Genomic DNA, 18,984 nt, shown 5'->3' with positions numbered 1-18,984 from the left:
CTGTGCCCCATTAGAGTATGGAGAAATCATGTGATGATAGAGACCACTGTCAGTCTGTGTTACCCTCTCCCTGTATCTCTTGGGAGAAAGCTGCCTGTGTGCTCTCTCTGTGTTGTATGGTAGAGTAATGTGTGCTGCATGTTGTGTTCTCCCCTCCTAGATGTATTCTCCTTTCATTGAAACACCCTCCTCACTGCTATGTGCTCTGAATGTCTCCTCATGCATCGGGCAATAGGGCTTGCCATTAATATATTCAGCTCCGTGTTGAACAAAAGGAATAAACTATGTACTTTGTCAGCCGAGCTCTGTTTTCTTTCTGTTAGAGAAATAAAGTCACACTCCTATGTGAAACTACAGTGAATTTTTTGCTTTCTCAGAAATACATCTCATGAACAAATCTGCTTGATTATGCTTTTGGTATTGTTAGAGATGTGTTGGCCTTGATTAAAGTGGTATTTTGTCTCACTTCGTAATATGTTGTTAATGATTTCCCTTTCTCTTCACCACTCTTTATTCCTTCTATCCCTCTCCTTCTTACTCAATATCTCTCTTTCTGACCATCCTCCTTTTCCCTCTCTACCTTTCTGTCCCTATCGTCCTCCCCCTCTACCTTTCTGTCCCTATCGCCCTCCTCCTCCTCCCCCTCTACCTTTCTGTCCCTATCGCCCTCCTCCTCCTCCTCCCCCTCTACCTTTCTGTCCCTATCGCCCTCCTCCTCCTCCTCCCCTCTACCTTTCTGTCCCTATCGCCCTCCTCCTCCTCCTCCTCCTCCTCCTCCTCCCCCCTCTACCTTTCTGTCCCTATCGCCCTCCTCCTCCTCCCTCTTTCCCCTCTACCTTTCTGTCCCTATCGCCCCTCCTCCTCCTCCTCCCCTCTACCTTTCTGTCCCTATCGCCCTCCTCCTCCTCCTCCCCCTCTACCTTTCTGTCCCTATCGCCCCTCCTCCTCCTCCTCCCCCTCTACCTTTCTGTCCCTATCGCCCCTCCTCCTCCTCCCCCTCTACCTTTCTGTCCCTATCGCCCTCCTCCTCCTCCTCCCCCTCTACCTTTCTGTCCCTATCGCCCTCCTCCTCCTCCTCCCCCTCTACCTTTCTGTCCCTATCGCCCTCCTCCTCCTCCCCCTCTACCTTTCTGTCCCTATCGCCCTCCTCCTCCCCCTCCCCCTCTACCTTTCTGTCCCTATCGCCCTCCTCCTCCTCCTCCCCCTCTACCTTTCTGTCCCTATCGCCCTCCTCCTCCTCCTCCCCTTCTACCTTTCTGTCCCTATCACCCTCCTCCTCCTCCCCTATACCTTTCTGTCCCTATCGCCCTCCTCCTCCTCGCTCTCTACCTTTCTGTCCCTATCGCCCTCCTCCTCCCCCTCTACCTTTCTGTCCCTATTGCCCTCCTCCTCCCCCTCTACCTTTCTGTCCCTATTGCCCTCCTCCTCCTCCCCCTCTACCTTTCTGTCCCTATCGCCCTCCTCCTCCCTCTCTACCTTTCTGTCCTTATCGCCCTCCTCCTCCTCCTCCTCCCCCTCGAACACTCTCCCTCATACAGCAGTTAGCGAGGAAGGACAGTCAGAACAGTTCTGTGTCCAGCCACCGGAGTACCCACACTGACTCCCCTGTGCACACGTCCCTGGCCCCCCCTCTCAGCAAGAGTACCGCCCCCCCACCCCCTTCCCAGCCCCTGCCCGGCCTGCCTCTCCAGGACCCCCAGGCAGACGGGACCATTCACAGGAAACCAGACCCCTTCAAGATCTGGGCCCAGTCCAGGAGCATGTATGAAAGTAGGCGTAAGTATTTATTTTTGGTGCAAGGGTGCATGGGTGTTTGCTTGGGGGCTCCCCCTGTCCTGTTGGGTTGGTACTGCAATCTAGGGCTGGTGACGGGAGATAACCTTCATGCACAGAAGTAATTTAACCTTTGAGAAGTATCAGTCCCCTAAACTCAACATACTCATTGCCCCAAAACATATTGTCTGAAAGTTTCCTATTGTCTTTCGGTGTTTTAATCTAAAGTGGGCGTTAACTTGGTGGGTTAGGGATGTGGACTGTTTGCAGAGCATTGTGTCAGTTGGGTAGAAACATGGTAGTGAGAGAAATAACAACAGTCTAAGGAGAGTTGGTGCTAACAACTCTCCTGATCTACTAAACCTTGACTATAGAGTGTGTTTCTCTCCCTGGAACACTGAAGAGAGAAGTCTTCCTACACACTGACACAGTCTCTCTGTCCATGCTGCCTCTTTGGCACCTCGGCTCAATTACACTCCCTATAGCCACTACATTATCATGCTTCCATGCTACAGTGCTCTTTAGAACACATCTCCAGACAAATGTGCATAGAATTGGCGTTGGTGGTAGAGGACAGTGGCTCTCATATTTCCTGGTAATCTGGTGAGGCTAACGGGTGCCAACCTCCTCAATTAACAGGAATATTACTCAGCCCCTGTCAGTCGCCCTCCGAGAAGTGGAGGCTTCCAGGGTCCAGAGGTTTTCACGCCTAATCATTTCTCTGGTGCTCCTGCTTTCATCAAGGTCTTTCATTATTTAGAGGCCTTAAAGGGAGAGGAGCTGGGTATCGGTACTGCCAGAGTTGTCTCCATCCTCAGGTGAGAGAGGATGGGTGTAGAATTCTAAAGGAACAAGGAACAAAAGATCAGCTTTATTAAGCACAGGGGGAGATTTATAGGCAGTATAGAGAGACAGAGTTGTATTACCAGGTGTAAATACACTGCCCTGGATAGAGTATTTGCTCAGTCAGTAGACCCCCCCGCCATCTCCTCTTCCTGAATTGAAGTTAATCTGCTTGTTCACAATGGTCAGTCTGAGCTAGGGTAGAATGACTAACCTTTAGTATGGATCTGTTTCCATACAGTTGTTTTGAAGTTGAGCTGCTGTATTGACCTGTTAAGGTGCCCAGTGCCTGCCCTTATGAACAAGAAGATTGAGACAGTTAGCCTCTGACCTGCCCATCTCAGCCCTACTCAGAGTCCCAGTGGGTAGGAAGAGAGCTAGCTAGCTTAAGACTGTGAGCTTGTCTGTTGATTCAGGAAAAGATTGCAGCCAAACTGGTCTCTTTCCCTCCTCCCTCCCCCTGCTGGCTCTTAGTGGCTTTAGCTGTTGGGGTCTGTACCGTAACATGGGGTATCCCTTGGGGGGCTGAACGCATGGACACACACACAGACATACACAGACACACACACACAGACACACACACAGCTCCAGGCTGTTGCTTGAACCCTGCTCTCAGGTGGTCTGCCCACCTCGAGTGCTACATGAACAATAAGCTGTCAGTCGCTGCAGTGCACCACTACATAGCAGCATGGTGCCTCTGACAGTACTAGGCACTCCCTTTCCTCCAGCCAGCCAGGGGTTCCTGTCTGAGCCTGAGGAGCAGCACTGCTATGGAGAGACTGGTGAGGTTTGCTCCCAGTCCAGTTCCCTGTCACCTAGCTACCTACCTAGGTTAACAAGACAAAGTAAATAAGGAATTTATTTGTCTTCAAAGACATCTGAAAGGATAGAACTCAAGGAAATACTAATTATGAAACTTTGATAAAGCAGGTTCTCTTGGCCCTCTCCAATCTTGCTTTGAATGGTGGTTAAAATTATTTTGGGAGTATCTTGAAATATATATATTTTCTTTTGATAGAATGTTTTTGGATATTTACACATTCCGCAGGGTAATGTTTTTACTCAGTATTAGCTGGATATAGAGGAAGAGGCAGTGGTGTAGAGGCTACAGTAAGAGGTTGAGAGAGGCATGGACCACTGACCTGATTCACAAGGAGCCGCAGGTGTGCTGTGTGCTCATTAAGGTCTTGATATCTTCAGCTCTCTCCTCCAGCTCTCTGCCTCCACTCTTCTCTGAGAGGAACAAGGGGAGGGATTACACTGTGTGGGTTCTGGTCTAATGACCCAGGATGTAGTGATCAATGCTGATGGATGGTTCTCTGGTTGCAGTGCCTGACTTCCAGGAGCAGGACATCTTCCTGTGGAGAAAGGACACGGGCTACGGGTTCAGGATCCTGGGAGGGAATGAGCCAGGAGAACCGGTGAGTTGGAGGATTCAACCATACACCAACATCACTGCTCAGTATACATCTACAGTTGAAGTCGGAAGTTTACATACACATAGGTTGGAGTCATTAAAACTTGTTTTTCAACCACTCCACAAATTTCTTGTTAACAAACTATAGTTTTGGCAAGTCTGTTAGGACATCTACTTTGAGCGTGACACAAGTCATTATTTTACAGACAGATTATTTAACTTATAATTCACTGTATCACAATTCCAGTGGGTCAGAAGTTTACATACACTAAGTTGACTGTGCCTTTACACAGCTTAGAAAATTCCAGAAAATGATGTCAACTAGCCTATCAGAAGCTTCTAAAGCCATGACATCATTTGAGGTGTACCTGTGGATGTATTTCAAGGCCTACCTTCAAACTCAGTGCCCCTTTGCTTAACATCATGGGAAAATCTAAATAAATCAGCCAAGACATCAGAAAAAAATTTGGTTCATCCTTGGGGGAATTTCCAAACACCTGAAGGTACCATGTTCATCTGTACAAACAATAGTATGCAAGTATAAACACCATGGGACCACGCAGTCGTCATACCGCTCAGGAAGGAGACGCGTTCTGTCTCCTAGAGATGAATGTACTTTGGTGCAAAAACTGCAAATCAATCCCAGAACAACAGCAAAGTCCCTGTGAAGATGCTGAAGGAAACAGGTACAAAAGTATCTATATCCACAGTAAAACAAGTCCTATATCGACATAACCTGAAAGGCTGCTCAGCAAGGAAGAAGCCACTGCTCCAAAACTGCCTTACCCTCTCTAGGGTATGTGTGACGCTAGCGTCCCATCTGGCCAACATCCAGTGAGGTTGCTGAGCGCCAAATTCAATTACAGAAATGCTCATTATAAAAATTCAGAAAACAAAACATATATTACATAGGTTTAAAGATTAACTTCTTGTAAAAACCAACCACAGTGTCATATTTATAAAATGCTTTTCGGCCAGGTAGCCCAGTTGACAAATTATTACAAACAGTAACCAGCCAAGCAGAAGCAGAATCCCTTACCTTTGATGATCTTCATATGGTGGCAATCAGAAGATATTAATTTACTCAACAAATTATCCTTTTGTTCGAAGTCTCTTTATATCCAAAAACCTCCGTTTTGTTAGCGTGTTTTCTTCAGTAATCCACAGGCACAGACTCAGTCAAAACAATCAGACAAAAAAATCAAAATTGTATCCGTAAAGTTCATAGAAACATGTCAAACGATGTTTATATTCAACCCTCAGTTTGTTTTTTAGCCTAAATGATCTATAATATTTCAACCGGACAATCACGTTGTCAATATAAAAGGTAAACAAGAAATGCACATGCGTCTGAAAAAACTCTGCGTGACGTTAGAGTCCATTTGTTTAGACTGGTCTTACTCCCTCATTTATAAGAATACAAGCCTGAAAAGATTTCTAAAGACTGTTGACATCTAGTGGAAGGCATAGGAACTGGAGTCCCAAGTCAATGGATACTGTAATGGCATTGAATAGAAAACCACAAAACCCCCCAAAATATACTACTTCCTGAATGGATTTGTCTCAGGTTTTGTTCTGTTATACTCACAGACACTATTTCAACAGTTTTGGAAACTTTAGTGTTATATGCATATCATATCTTCTGGGCCCGAGTAGCAGGCTGTTTAATTTGGGCTTGCTTTTCATCCAAAATTCCAAATGCTGCCCCCTACCCTAGAGAGGATAAGAAAGTCAGACTACGGTTTGCAACTGCACATGAGGACAGAGATCATACTTTTTGGAGAAATGTCTGATGAAACAAAAATATTACTGTTTGGCCATAATGACCATTGTTATGTTTTGAGGAAAAAGGGGGAGGCTTGCTAACCGAAGAACACCATCCCAGCCGTGAAGCATGGGGGTGGCAGCATCGTGTTGTGGGGGTGCTATGCTGCAGGAGGGACTGGTGCACTTCACAAAATAGATGGCCTCATGAGGAATGAAAATGATATGGATATATTGAAGCAACATCTCAAGACATCAATCAGGAAGTTAAAGCTTGGTCACAAATGGGTCTTCCAAATGGTCAATGACCCCAAGCATACTTCCAAAGTTGTGGCAAAATGGCTTAAGGACAACACAGTCGAGGTATTGGAGTGGCCATCACAAAGCCCTGACCTCAATCCTATAGAAAATGTGTGGGCAGAACTGAAAAAGTGTGTGCAAGCAAGGAGGCCTACAAACCTGACTCAGTTACACCAGCCTGTCAGGAGGAATGGGACAAAATTCACCCAACTTATTGTGGGAAGCTTGTGGAAGACTACCCAAAATGTTTGACCCAAGTTAAATAATTTAAAGGCAATGCTACCAAATTTTAATTGAGTATTTGTAAACTTCTGACCCACTGGGAATGTGATGAAAGAAATAAAGGCTGAAACAAATCATTCTCTCTACTATTATTCTGACATTTCACATTCCTAAAATAAAGTGGTGATCCTAAGACAGGATATTTTAACAGGGATTCAATGTCAGGAATTGTGAAATACTGAATTGAAAGGTGTTTTGCTTAGGCGTAAGTAAACTTCCGTCTTCAACTGTGTCTATAGGTTTTATTTTAAGTATGTTATTAATCTTGGATTGAACACTTATTATGCGAGTTCTCCGTTTATTAGCATATTTTAATGCCATATTTTACATTCCAATTTGATGGTTATAAACGCTTCTGTTGGAGTCAGCTGAATCATCTTCAGCAGCAGTGTTGGTCTGTGTGTGGTGGTGGTCTTAGCTCCTCTGTTGGAGCCAGCTGAATCAGCTTCAGCAGCAGTGTTGGTCTGTGTGTGGTAGTGGTGGTGGTCTTTGCTCCTCTGTTGGAGCCAGCTGAATCATCTTCAGCAGCAGTGTTGGTCTGTGTGTGGTGGTGGTCTTTGCTCCTCTGTTGGAGTCAGCTGAATCAACTTCAGCAGCAGTGTTGGTCTGTGTTTGGTAGTGGTGGTGGTCTTTGCTCCTCTGTTGGAGTCAGCTGAATCAGCTTCAGCAGCAGTGTTGGTCTGTGTGTGGTGGTGGTCTTTGCTCCTCTGTTGGAGTCAGCTGAATCAACTTCAGCAGCAGTGTTGGTCTGTGTTTGGTAGTGGTGGTGGTCTTTGCTCCTCTGTTGGAGTCAGCTGAATCAGCTTCAGCAGCAGTGTTGGTCTGTGTGTGGTGGTGGTCTTAGCTCCTCTGTTGGAGTCAGCTGAATCAACTTCAGCAACAGTGTTGGTCTGTGTGTGGTGGTGGTCTTAGCTCCTCTGTTGGAGTCAGCTGAATCAACTTCAGCAACAGTGTTGGTCTGTGTGTGGTGGTGGTCTTAGCTCCTCTGTTGGAGTCAGCTGAATCAGCTTCAGCAACAGTGTTGGTCTGTGTGTGGTGGTGGTCTTTGCTCCTCTGTTGGAGTCAGCTGAATCAGCTTCAGCAACCGTGTTGGTCTGTGTGTGGTAGTGGTGGTGGTCTTTGCTCCTCTGTTGGAGTCAGCTGAATCAACTTCAGCAACAGTGTTGGTCTGTGTGTGGTGGTGGTCTTAGCTCCTCTGTTGGAGTCAGCTGAATCAGCTTCAGCAACAGTGTTGGTCTGTGTGTGGTGGTGGTCTTTGCTCCTCTGTTGGAGTCAGCTGAATCAGCTTCAGCAACAGTGTTGGTCTGTGTGTGGTAGTGGTGGTGGTCTTAGCTCCTCTGTTGGAGTCAGCTGAATCAGCTTCAGCAGCAGTGTTGGTCTGTGTGTGGTGGTGGTCTTTGCTCCTCTGTTGGAGTCAGCTGAATCAGCTTCAGCAGCAGTGTTGGTCTGTGTGTGGTAGTGGTGGTGGTCTTAGCTCCTCTGTTGGAGTCAGCTGAATCATCTTCAGCAACAGTGTTGGTCTGTGTGTGGTGGTGGTCTTAGCTCCTCTGTTGGAGTCAGCTGAATCAGCTTCAGCAGCAGTGTTGGTCTGTGTGTGGTAGTGGTGGTGGTCTTTGCTCCTCTGTTGGAGCCAGCTGAATCATCTTCAGCAGCAGTGTTGGTCTGTGTGTGGTGGTGGTCTTAGCTCCTCTGTTGGAGTCAGCTGAATCATCTTCAGCAGCAGTGTTGGTCTGTGTGTGGTAGTGGTGGTGGTCTTTGCTCCTCTGTTGGAGCCAGCTGAATCATCTTCGGCAGCAGTGTTGGTCTGTGTGTGGTAGTGGTGGTGGTCTTTGCTCCTCTGTTGGAGTCAGCTGAATCAGCTTCAGCAACAGTGTTGGTTTTTGTGTGTGGTGGTGGTCTTTACTCCTCTGTTGGAGTCAGCTGAATCAACTTCAGCAACAGTGTTGGTCTGTGTGTGGTGGTGGTGGTCTTTGCTCCTCTGTTGGAGTAAGCTGAATCAGCTTCAGCAACAGTGTTGGTCTGTGTGTGGTAGTGGTCTTTGCTCCTCTGTTGGAGTCAGCTGAATCAGCTTCAGCAGCAGTGTTGGTCTGAGTGTGGTGGTGGTGGTGGTCTTTGCTCCTCTGTTGGAGTCAGCTGAATCAACTTCAGCAGCAGTGTTGGTCTGAGTGTGGTAGTGGTGGTGGTCTTAGCTCCTCTGTTTTTCATCTCTTTGCTGCAGCCTCAATGAGAGAGAAAAATATATCTCAGACCAATTTTCTTTTCTTTTAGAGGCCAAGTTGTTGGTTCTCGTAAGCTGGTCTTTACCTTTTTGGGAGAAGGAAAATAATGACACAAGATTTATACCGGTTGTGCAGCTGTTGGTTCCACTTTTCTGGGCTCCATTATTTACTTGACAAATACAGAACACTCCAAATGTGCACTTATAAATCATTACAATTTTAATAAAAATACAGCTGTAGACAGAAGTCAAAGATCAAACATACAACCGATGTCTCTCCTGAGTTCTGCAAAATAGGGAATGTCCAAGGTGCTTTTAATATGCTTGCAGTCAACCCCTAGTGATGTAACTGCCTACGTCACTACCTTCTAGTCACGAGACCAAGCCCATGCATACACAGTTTTACAAACTTTCAAGAGAGATACAATAGTTCCAGTGTTTTCTAAGTGCTCAGCACAAGTTGCTTTATAGTGGTATATCAGACTAGTCTCTTATCTCTTTCACTCCCCTGCAGGGTCTGTGTCTATGAATCTCTTTTAGCCTTGATGCGCTTTCTCACCCCTGTTTTGACTGCAATAACACACATCTCTCAGACCGTTTCTTTATAAGAGGCAATGACTAGAAAATAATAGTGGAACAATATTAAACCTTATAATGAATATATATATATATAGTTAATCTGTAGTCTAGGACTCTATAAATGTAGTGGGGGAGTGGTCTTATAGCCCTTCCCCTTCTATTAATACAACATAAGCATAATCAATTATTATAATACATCAAACATTTGGTGCAGCCCGTATCATGACCCCAAGTTGACCCCATCACAGCCAAGCGGAGAAAGAGGAGGAAGACTAACTAGCTAGCTTTCTAGCTGGGCCAGGAGTAGTCTGAGTTATGTTAGTGCTGCTGGAAAAAAATAATCTTACCTGTCAATATCTCACCTTGATGTTCTTTTACCATCTACTGTTGATTGACCAACAACCTCTCCTATCATCCCCCTCTTCTGTACTCTCCTTTTCTCTTATTTTCTCTCCTTTTCTCCCCTACCCTCCCATCTTCTTCTCTCCACAGATCTACATAGGGCACATAGTGAAGTATGGGGCGGCGGATGAGGATGGACGCCTGCGTTCAGGGGATGAGCTCATCTGTGTGGACGGCACGGCAGTGATGGGCAAGTCTCACCAGCTGGTGGTACAGCTGATGCAGCAGGCCGCCAAGCAGGGTCACGTCAACCTCACTGTGCGACGCAAGACCGGCTACGGAGGTAAACACAGCTAGTTAGACATGGACACTATGTTTTCCAGTGTGATTTGCAATGAACACCTTCAAAGAACAGCTACAGTGGGGCAAAAAAGTATTTAGTCAGCCACCAATTGTGCAAGTTCTCCTACTTAAAAAGATGAGAGAGGCCTGTAATTTTCATCAGAGGTACCCTTCAACTATGACAGACATAATGATACTTTTTTTTAGAAAATCACATTGTAGGGGATCACGTCTGGCACTGCAGGATTTGAGTCCCTGGCGGCATAGTGTGTTACTGATGGAAGGCTTTGATAATTTGGTCCCAGCTCTCTGCAGGTCATTCACTAGGTCCCTCCGTGTGGTTCTGGGATTTTTGCTCACTGTTCTTGTGATCATTTTGACCCCACGGGGTGAGATCTTGCGTGGAGCCCCAGATCGAGGGAGAGTATCAGTGGTCTTGTATGTCTTCCATTTCCTAATAATTGCTCCCACAGTTGATTTCTTCAAACCAAGCTGCTTACCTATTGCAGATTCAGTCTTCCCAGCCTGGTGCAGGTCTACAATTTTGTTTCTGGTGTCCTTTGACAGCTCTTTGGTCTTGGCCATAGTGGAGTTTGGAGTGTGACTGTTTGATGTTGTGGACAGCTGTCTTTTATACTGATAACAAGTTCAAACAGGTGCCATTAATACAGGTAACGAGTGGAGGACAGAGGAGCCTCTTAAAGAAGAAGTTACAGGTCTGTGAGAGCCAGAAATCTTGCTTGTTTGTAGGTGACCAAATACTTATTTTCCACCATAATTTGCTAATAAATTCATAAAAAATATATGTGATTTTCTGGTTGTGATTTTCTGATGTTTATGTTACACAGTAGTTACATCAGCAGCAGTCTGTCCAGTAGTACCATCAACAGCAGTCTGTCCAGTAGTACCATCAACAGCAGTCTGTCCAGTAGTACCATCAACAGCAATCTGTCCAGTAGTACCATCAACAGCAGTCTGTCCAGTAGTACCATCAACAGCAGTCTGTCCAGTAGTACCATCAACAGCAGTCTGTCCAGTAGTACCATCAACAGCAGTCTGTCCAGTAGTACCATCAACAGCAGTCTGTCCAGTAGTACCATCAACAGCAGTCTGTCCAGTAGTACCATCAACAGCAGTCTGTCCAGTAGTACCATCAACATCAGTCTGTCCAGTAGTACCATCAACAGCAGTCTGTCCAGTAGTACCATCAACAGCAGTCTGTCCAGTAGTACCATCAACAGCAGTCTGTCCAGTAGTACCATCAACAGCAGTCTGTCCAGTAGTACCATCAACAGCAGTCTGTCCAGTAGTACCATCAACAGCAGTCTGTCCAGTAGTACCATCAACAGCAGTCTGTCCAGTAGTACCATCAACAGCAGTCTGTCCAGTAGTATCATCAGCAGCATTCTACACAGTAGTACCATCAGCAGCAGTCTGTGCAGCAGTACTGTATCATCAGTAGCAGTCTGTCCAGTTGTACCATCAACAGCTGCCTGTCCAGTAGTACCATCAGCGTCAGTCTGTCCAGGAGTACCATCAGCAGCAGTCTGTCTAGTACTACCATCATCGGCAGTCTGTCCAGTAGTACCATCAACGGCAGTCTGTCCAGTAGTATCATCAACAGTAGTCTGTCCAGTACTACCATCATCAACAGTAGTATGTCCAGTAGTATCATCAGCAGCAGTCTGTCCAGTAGTATCATCAACAGTAGTCTGTCCAGTACTACCATCATCAACAGTAGTATGTCCAGTAGTATCATCAGCAGCAGTCTGTCCAGTAGTACCATCAGCAGCAGTCTGTTCAGTAGTACCATCAGCAGCATTCTGTCCAGTAGTATCATCAGCAGCAGTCTGTCCAGTAGTACCATCAGCAGCAGTCTGTCCAGTATTACCATCAATGGCAGTCTGTCCAGTAGTACCATCACTGGCAGTCTGTCCAGTAGTACCATCACTGGCAGTCTGTCCAGTAGTACCATCACTGGCAGTCTGTCCAGTAGTACCATCAACGGCAGTCTGTCCAGTAGTACCATCAACGGCAGTCTGTGCAGTAGTACCATAAGCGGCAGTCTGTCCAATAGTACCATCAGCAGCAGTCTGCCCAGTAGTATTATCAGCAGCAGCCTGTCCAGTAGTACCATCAGCAGCAGCCTGTCCAGTAGTACCATCAGCAGCAGCCTGTCCAGTAGTACCATCAGCAGCAGCCTGTCCAGTAGTACCATCAGTAGCAGCCTGTCCAGTAGTACCATCAGCAGCAGCCTGTCCCGTAGTACCATCAGCAGCAGTCTGTCCAGCAGTACTGTATCATCAGTAGCAGTCTGTCGAGTAGTCCCATCAGCAGCAGCCTGTCCAGTAGTACCATCAGCAGCAGCTTGTCCAGTAGTACCATCAGCAGCAGCCTGTCCAGTAGTACAATCAGCAGCAGCCAGTCCCGTAGTACCATCAGCAGCAGTCTGTCCAGTTGTACCATCAGCAGCACTCCCATCAACAGCAGTCTGTCCAGCAGTACCATCACCAGCAGTCTGTCCAGTAGTACCATCACCAGCAGTCTACTGGACAGTAGACAGCGGCAGTCTGTGCAGTAGTACCATCAGCCGCAGTATGTCCAGTAGTATCATCAGCCGCAGTATGTCCAGTAGCACCATCAGCAGCAGTCTGTCCAGTAGTACCATCAGCAGCAGTCTGTCCAGTAGTACCATCAGCAGCAGTCTGTCCAGTAGTACCATCAATGGCAGTCTGTCCAGTAGTACCATCAATGGCAGTCTGTCCAGTAGTACCATCAATGGCAGTCTGTCCAGTAGTACCATCAATGGCCATCTGTGCAGTAGTATCAGCAGCAGTCTGTCCAGTTGTACCATCAGCAGTACTCCCATCAACAGCAGTCTGTCCAGCAGTACCATCAACAGCAGTCTGTCCAGCAGTACCATCACCAGCAGTCTGTCCAGCAGTACCATCACCAGCAGTCTACTGGACAGTATACAGCGGCAGTCTGTGCAGTAGTACCATCACCAGCAGTCTACTGGACAGTATACAGCGGCAGTCTGTGCAGTAGTACCATCACCAGCAGTCTACTGGACAGTATACAGCGGCAGTCTGTGCAGTAGTACCATCACCAGCAGTCTGTCCAGTAGTACCATCACCAGCAGTCTACTGGACAGTATACAGCGGCAGTCTGTGCAGTAGTACCACCAACAGCAGTCTGTCCAGTAGTACCATCACCAGCAGTCTGTCCAGTAGTACCATCACCAGCAGTCTACTGGACAGTATACAGCGGCAGTCTGTGCAGTAGTACCACCAACAGCAGTCTGTCCAGTAGTACCATCACCAGCAGTCTGTCCAGTAGTACCATCACCAGCAGTCTACTGGACAGTATACAGCGGCAGTCTGTGCAGTAGTACCACCAACAGCAGCCTGTCCAGTAGTACCATCAGCAGCAGCCTGTCCAGTAGTACCATCAGCAGCTGCCTGTCCAGTAGTACCATCAGCAGCAGCCTGTCCAGTAGTACCATCAGCAGCAGTCTGTCCTGTAGGACCATCAGCAGCAGTCTGTCCAGTTGTACCATTAGCAGTACTCCCATCAACAGCAGTCTGTCCAGCAGTACCATCACCAGCAGTCTGTCCAGTAGTACCATCACCAGCAGTCTACTGGACAGTATACAGCGGCAGTCTGTGCAGTAGTACCACCACCAGCAGTCTGTGCTGTAGTACCATCAGCAGCAGTCTGTCCAGTAGTACCATCAACAGCAGTCTGTCCAGTAGTACCATCAACAGCAGTCTGTCCAGTAGTACCATCAACAGCAGTCTGTCCAGTAGTACCATCAACAGCAGTCTGTCCAGTAGTACCATCAACAGCAGTCTGTCCAGTAGTATCATCAGCAGCATTCTACACAGTAGTACCATCAGCAGCAGTCTGTGCAGCAGTACTGTATCATCAGTAGCAGTCTGTCCAGTTGTACCATCAACAGCTGCCTGTCCAGTAGTACCATCAGCGTCAGTCTGTCCAGGAGTACCATCAGCAGCAGTCTGTCTAGTACTACCATCATCGGCAGTCTGTCCAGTAGTACCATCAACGGCAGTCTGTCCAGTAGTATCATCAACAGTAGTCTGTCCAGTACTACCATCATCAACAGTAGTATGTCCAGTAGTATCATCAGCAGCAGTCTGTCCAGTAGTATCATCAACAGTAGTCTGTCCAGTACTACCATCATCAACAGTAGTATGTCCAGTAGTATCATCAGCAGCAGTCTGTCCAGTAGTACCATCAGCAGCAGTCTGTCCAGTAGTACCATCAGCAGCATTCTGTCCAGTAGTATCATCAGCAGCAGTCTGTCCAGTAGTACCATCAGCAGCAGTCTGTCCAGTATTACCATCAGCAGCAGTCTGTCCAGTAGTACCATCAATGGCAGTCTGTCAAGTAGTACCATCACTGGCAGTCTGTCCAGTAGTACCATCACTGGCAGTCTGTCCAGTAGTACCATCAACGGCAGTCTGTCCAGTAGTACCATCAACGGCAGTCTGTCCAGTAGTACCATCAACGGCAGTCTGTGCAGTAGTACCATAAGCGGCAGTCTGTCCAATAGTACCATCAGCAGCAGTCTGTCCAATAGTACCATCAGCAGCAGTCTGCCCAGTAGTATTATCAGCAGCAGCCTGTCCAGTAGTACCATCAGCAGCAGCCTGTCCAGTAGTACCATCAGCAGCAGCCTGTCCAGTAGTACCATCAGCAGCAGCCTGTCCAGTAGTACCATCAGTAGCAGCCTGTCCAGTAGTACCATCAGCAGCAGCCTGTCCCGTAGTACCATCAGCAGCAGTCTGTCCAGCAGTACTGTATAATCAGTAGCAGTCTGTCTAGTAGTCCCATCAGCAGCAGCCTGTCCAGTAGTACCATCAGCAGCAGCTTGTCCAGTAGTACCATCAGCAGCAGCCTGTCCAGTAGTACCATCAGCAGCAGCCAGTCCCGTAGTACCATCAGCAGCAGTCTGTCCAGTTGTACCATCAGCAGCACTCCCATCAACAGCAGTCTGTCCAGCAGTACCATCACCAGCAGTCTGTCCAGTAGTACCATCACCAGCAGTCTACTGGACAGTAGACAGCGGCAGTCTGTGCAGTAGTACCATCAACAGCAGTCTGTCCAGTAGTATCATCAGCCGCAGTATGTCCAGTAGTACCATCAGCAGCAGTCTGTCCAGTAGTACCATCAGCAGCAGTCTGTCCAGTAGAACCATCAGCAGCAGTCTGTCCAGTAGTACCATCAATGGCAGTCTGTCCAGTAGTACCATCAATGGCCATCTGTGCAGTAGTATCAGCAGCAGTCTGTCCAGTTGTACCATCAGCAGTACTCCCATCAACAGCAGTCTGTCCAGCAGTACCATCAACAGCAGTCTGTCCAGCAGTACCATCACCAGCAGTCTACTGGACAGTATACAGCGGCAGTCTGTGCAGTAGTACCATCACCAGCAGTCTACTGGACAGTATACAGCGGCAGTCTGTGCAGTAGTACCATCACCAGCAGTCTACTGGACAGTATACAGCGGCAGTCTGTGCAGTAGTACCATCACCAGCAGTCTGTCCAGTAGTACCATCACCAGCAGTCTACTGGACAGTATACAGCGGCAGTCTGTGCAGTAGTACCACCAACAGCAGTCTGTCCAGTAGTACCATCACCAGCAGTCTGTCCAGTAGTACCATCACCAGCAGTCTACTGGACAGTATACAGCGGCAGTCTGTGCAGTAGTACCACCAACAGCAGTCTGTCCAGTAGTACCATCACCAGCAGTCTGTCCAGTAGTACCATCACCAGCAGTCTACTGGACAGTATACAGCGGCAGTCTGTGCAGTAGTACCACCAACAGCAGCCTGTCCAGTAGTACCATCAGCAGCAGCCTGTCCAGTAGTACCATCAGCAGCTGCCTGTCCAGTAGTACCATCAGCAGCAGCCTGTCCAGTAGTACCATCAGCAGCAGTCTGTCCTGTAGGACCATCAGCAGCAGTCTGTCCAGTTGTACCATTAGCAGTACTCCCATCAACAGCAGTCTGTCCAGCAGTACCATCACCAGCAGTCTGTCCAGTAGTACCATCACCAGCAGTCTACTGGACAGTATACAGCGGCAGTCTGTGCAGTAGTACCACCACCAGCAGTCTGTGCAGTAGTACCATCAGCAGCAGTCTGTGCAGTAGTACCATCAACAGCAGTCTGTCCAGTAGTACCATCAACAGCAGTCTGTCCAGTAGTACCATCAACAGCAGTCTGTCCAGTAGTACCATCAACAGCAGTCTGTCCAGTAGTACCATCAACAGCAGTCTGTCCAGTAGTATCATCAGCAGTCCTACCATCAGCAGTACTCCCATTCTACACAGTAGTACCATCAGCAGCAGTCTGTGCAGCAGTACTGTATCATCAGTAGCAGTCTGTCCAGTTGTACCATCAACAGCTGCCTGTCCAGTAGTACCATCAGCGTCAGTCTGTCCAGGAGTACCATCAGCAGCAGTCTGTCTAGTACTACCATCATCGGCAGTCTGTCCAGTAGTACCATCAACGGCAGTCTGTCCAGTAGTACCATCACCAGCAGTCTACTGGACAGTATACAGCGGCAGTCTGTGCAGTAGTACCACCAACAGCAGTCTGTCCAGTAGTACCATCACCAGCAGTCTGTCCAGTAGTACCATCACCAGCAGTCTACTGGACAGTATACAGCGGCAGTCTGTGCAGTAGTACCACCAACAGCAGCCTGTCCAGTAGTACCATCAGCAGCAGCCTGTCCAGTAGTACCATCAGCAGCTGCCTGTCCAGTAGTACCATCAGCAGCAGCCTGTCCAGTAGTACCATCAGCAGCAGTCTGTCCTGTAGGACCATCAGCAGCAGTCTGTCCAGTTGTACCATTAGCAGTACTCCCATCAACAGCAGTCTGTCCAGCAGTACCATCACCAGCAGTCTGTCCAGTAGTACCATCACCAGCAGTCTACTGGACAGTATACAGCGGCAGTCTGTGCAGTAGTACCACCACCAGCAGTCTGTGCAGTAGTACCATCAGCAGCAGTCTGTGCAGTAGTACCATCAACAGCAGTCTGTCCAGTAGTACCATCAACAGCAGTCTGTCCAGTAGTACCATCAACAGCAGTCTGTCCAGTAGTACCATCAACAGCAGTCTGTCCAGTAGTACCATCAACAGCAGTCTGTCCAGTAGTATCATCAGCAGCATTCTACACAGTAGTACCATCAGCAGCAGTCTGTGCAGCAGTACTGTATCATCAGTAGCAGTCTGTCCAGTTGTACCATCAACAGCTGCCTGTCCAGTAGTACCATCAGCGTCAGTCTGTCCAGGAGTACCATCAGCAGCAGTCTGTCTAGTACTACCATCATCGGCAGTCTGTCCAGTAGTACCATCAACGGCAGTCTGTCCAGTAGTATCATCAACAGTAGTCTGTCCAGTACTACCATCATCAACAGTAGTATGTCCAGTAGTATCATCAGCAGCAGTCTGTCCAGTAGTATCATCAACAGTAGTCTGTCCAGTACTACCATCATCAACAGTAGTATGTCCAGTAGTATCATCAGCAGCAGTCTGTCCAGTAGTACCATCAGCAGCAGTCTGTCCAGTAGGACCATCAGCAGCATTCTGTCCAGTAGTATCATCAGCAGCAGTCTGTCCAGTAGTACCATCAGCAGCAGTCTGTCCAGTATTACCATCAATGGCAGTCTGTCCAGTAGTACCATCACTGGCAGTCTGTCAAGTAGTACCATCACTGGCAGTCTGTCCAGTAGTACCATCACTGGCAGTCTGTCCAGTAGTACCATCAACGGCAGTCTGTCCAGTAGTACCATCAACGGCAGTCAGTCCAGTAGTACCATCAACGGCAGTCTGTGCAGTAGTACCATAAGCGGCAGTCTGTCCAATAGTACCATCAGCAGCAGTCTGTCCAATAGTACCATCAGCAGCAGTCTGCCCAGTAGTATTATCAGCAGCAGCCTGTCCAGTAGTACCATCAGCAGCAGCCTGTCCAGTAGTACCATCAGCAGCAGCCTGTCCAGTAGTACCATCAGCAGCAGCCTGTCCAGTAGTACCATCAGTAGCAGCCTGTCCAGTAGTACCATCAGCAGCAGCCTGTCCCGTAGTACCATCAGCAGCAGTCTGTCCAGCAGTACTGTATCATCAGTAGCAGTCTGTCTAGTAGTCCCATCAGCAGCAGCCTGTCCAGTAGTACCATCAGCAGCAGCTTGTCCAGTAGTACCATCAGCAGCAGCCTGTCCAGTAGTACCATCAGCAGCAGCCAGTCCCGTAGTACCATCAGCAGCAGTCTGTCCAGTTGTACCATCAGCAGCACTCCCATCAACAGCAGTCTGTCCAGCAGTACCATCACCAGCAGTCTGTCCAGTAGTACCATCACCAGCAGTCTACTGGACAGTAGACAGCGGCAGTCTGTGCAGTAGTACCATCAACAGCAGTCTGTCCAGTAGTATCATCAGCCGCAGTATGTCCAGTAGTACCATCAGCAGCAGTCTGTCCAGTAGTACCATCAGCAGCAGTCTGTCCAGTAGAACCATCAGCAGCAGTCTGTCCAGTAGTACCATCAATGGCAGTCTGTCCAGTAGTACCATCAATGGCCATCTGTGCAGTAGTATCAGCAGCAGTCTGTCCAGTTGTACCATCAGCAGTACTCCCATCAACAGCAGTCTGTCCAGCAGTACCATCAACAGCAGTCTGTCCAGCAGTACCATCACCAGCAGTCTACTGGACAGTATACAGCGGCAGTCTGTGCAGTAGTACCATCACCAGCAGTCTACTGGACAGTATACAGCGGCAGTCTGTGCAGTAGTACCATCACCAGCAGTCTACTGGACAGTATACAGCGGCAGTCTGTGCAGTAGTACCATCAACAGCAGTCTGTCCAGTAGTACCATCACCAGCAGTCTACTGGACAGTATACAGCGGCAGTCTGTGCAGTAGTACCACCAACAGCAGTCTGTCCAGTAGTACCATCACCAGCAGTCTGTCCAGTAGTACCATCACCAGCAGTCTACTGGACAGTATACAGCGGCAGTCTGTGCAGTAGTACCACCAACAGCAGTCTGTCCAGTAGTACCATCACCAGCAGTCTGTCCAGTAGTACCATCACCAGCAGTCTACTGG

General features: G+C 48.1%; 1 protein-coding gene across 9 annotated transcripts in view; it reads left to right on the top strand.

The window, feature by feature from the left end:
* The window catches only part of LOC124002494 (membrane-associated guanylate kinase, WW and PDZ domain-containing protein 1-like), a 222,279-nt gene that overhangs the window by 172,050 nt on the left and 31,245 nt on the right, over positions 1–18,984 (top strand). For 7 of the 9 annotated variants that reach the window (XM_046309922.1, XM_046309920.1, XM_046309921.1 and 4 more), the window contains 3 exons: positions 1,539–1,776; positions 3,946–4,037; positions 9,669–9,861. In XM_046309922.1, coding sequence (XP_046165878.1) covers positions 1,539–1,776; positions 3,946–4,037; positions 9,669–9,861 — 523 coding nt within the window. The remainder of the gene's footprint in view (positions 1–1,538; positions 1,777–3,945; positions 4,038–9,668; positions 9,862–18,984) is intronic. The other 2 variants (XM_046309918.1, XM_046309919.1) reach the window with 2 other exon arrangements.

This window comes from Oncorhynchus gorbuscha, linkage group LG18 (assembly GCF_021184085.1).
Source record: "Oncorhynchus gorbuscha isolate QuinsamMale2020 ecotype Even-year linkage group LG18, OgorEven_v1.0, whole genome shotgun sequence".
In the NCBI taxonomy this organism is placed as follows: Eukaryota; Metazoa; Chordata; class Actinopteri; order Salmoniformes; family Salmonidae; genus Oncorhynchus; species Oncorhynchus gorbuscha.
This window is presented reverse-complemented; position numbering and strand designations above follow the sequence as displayed.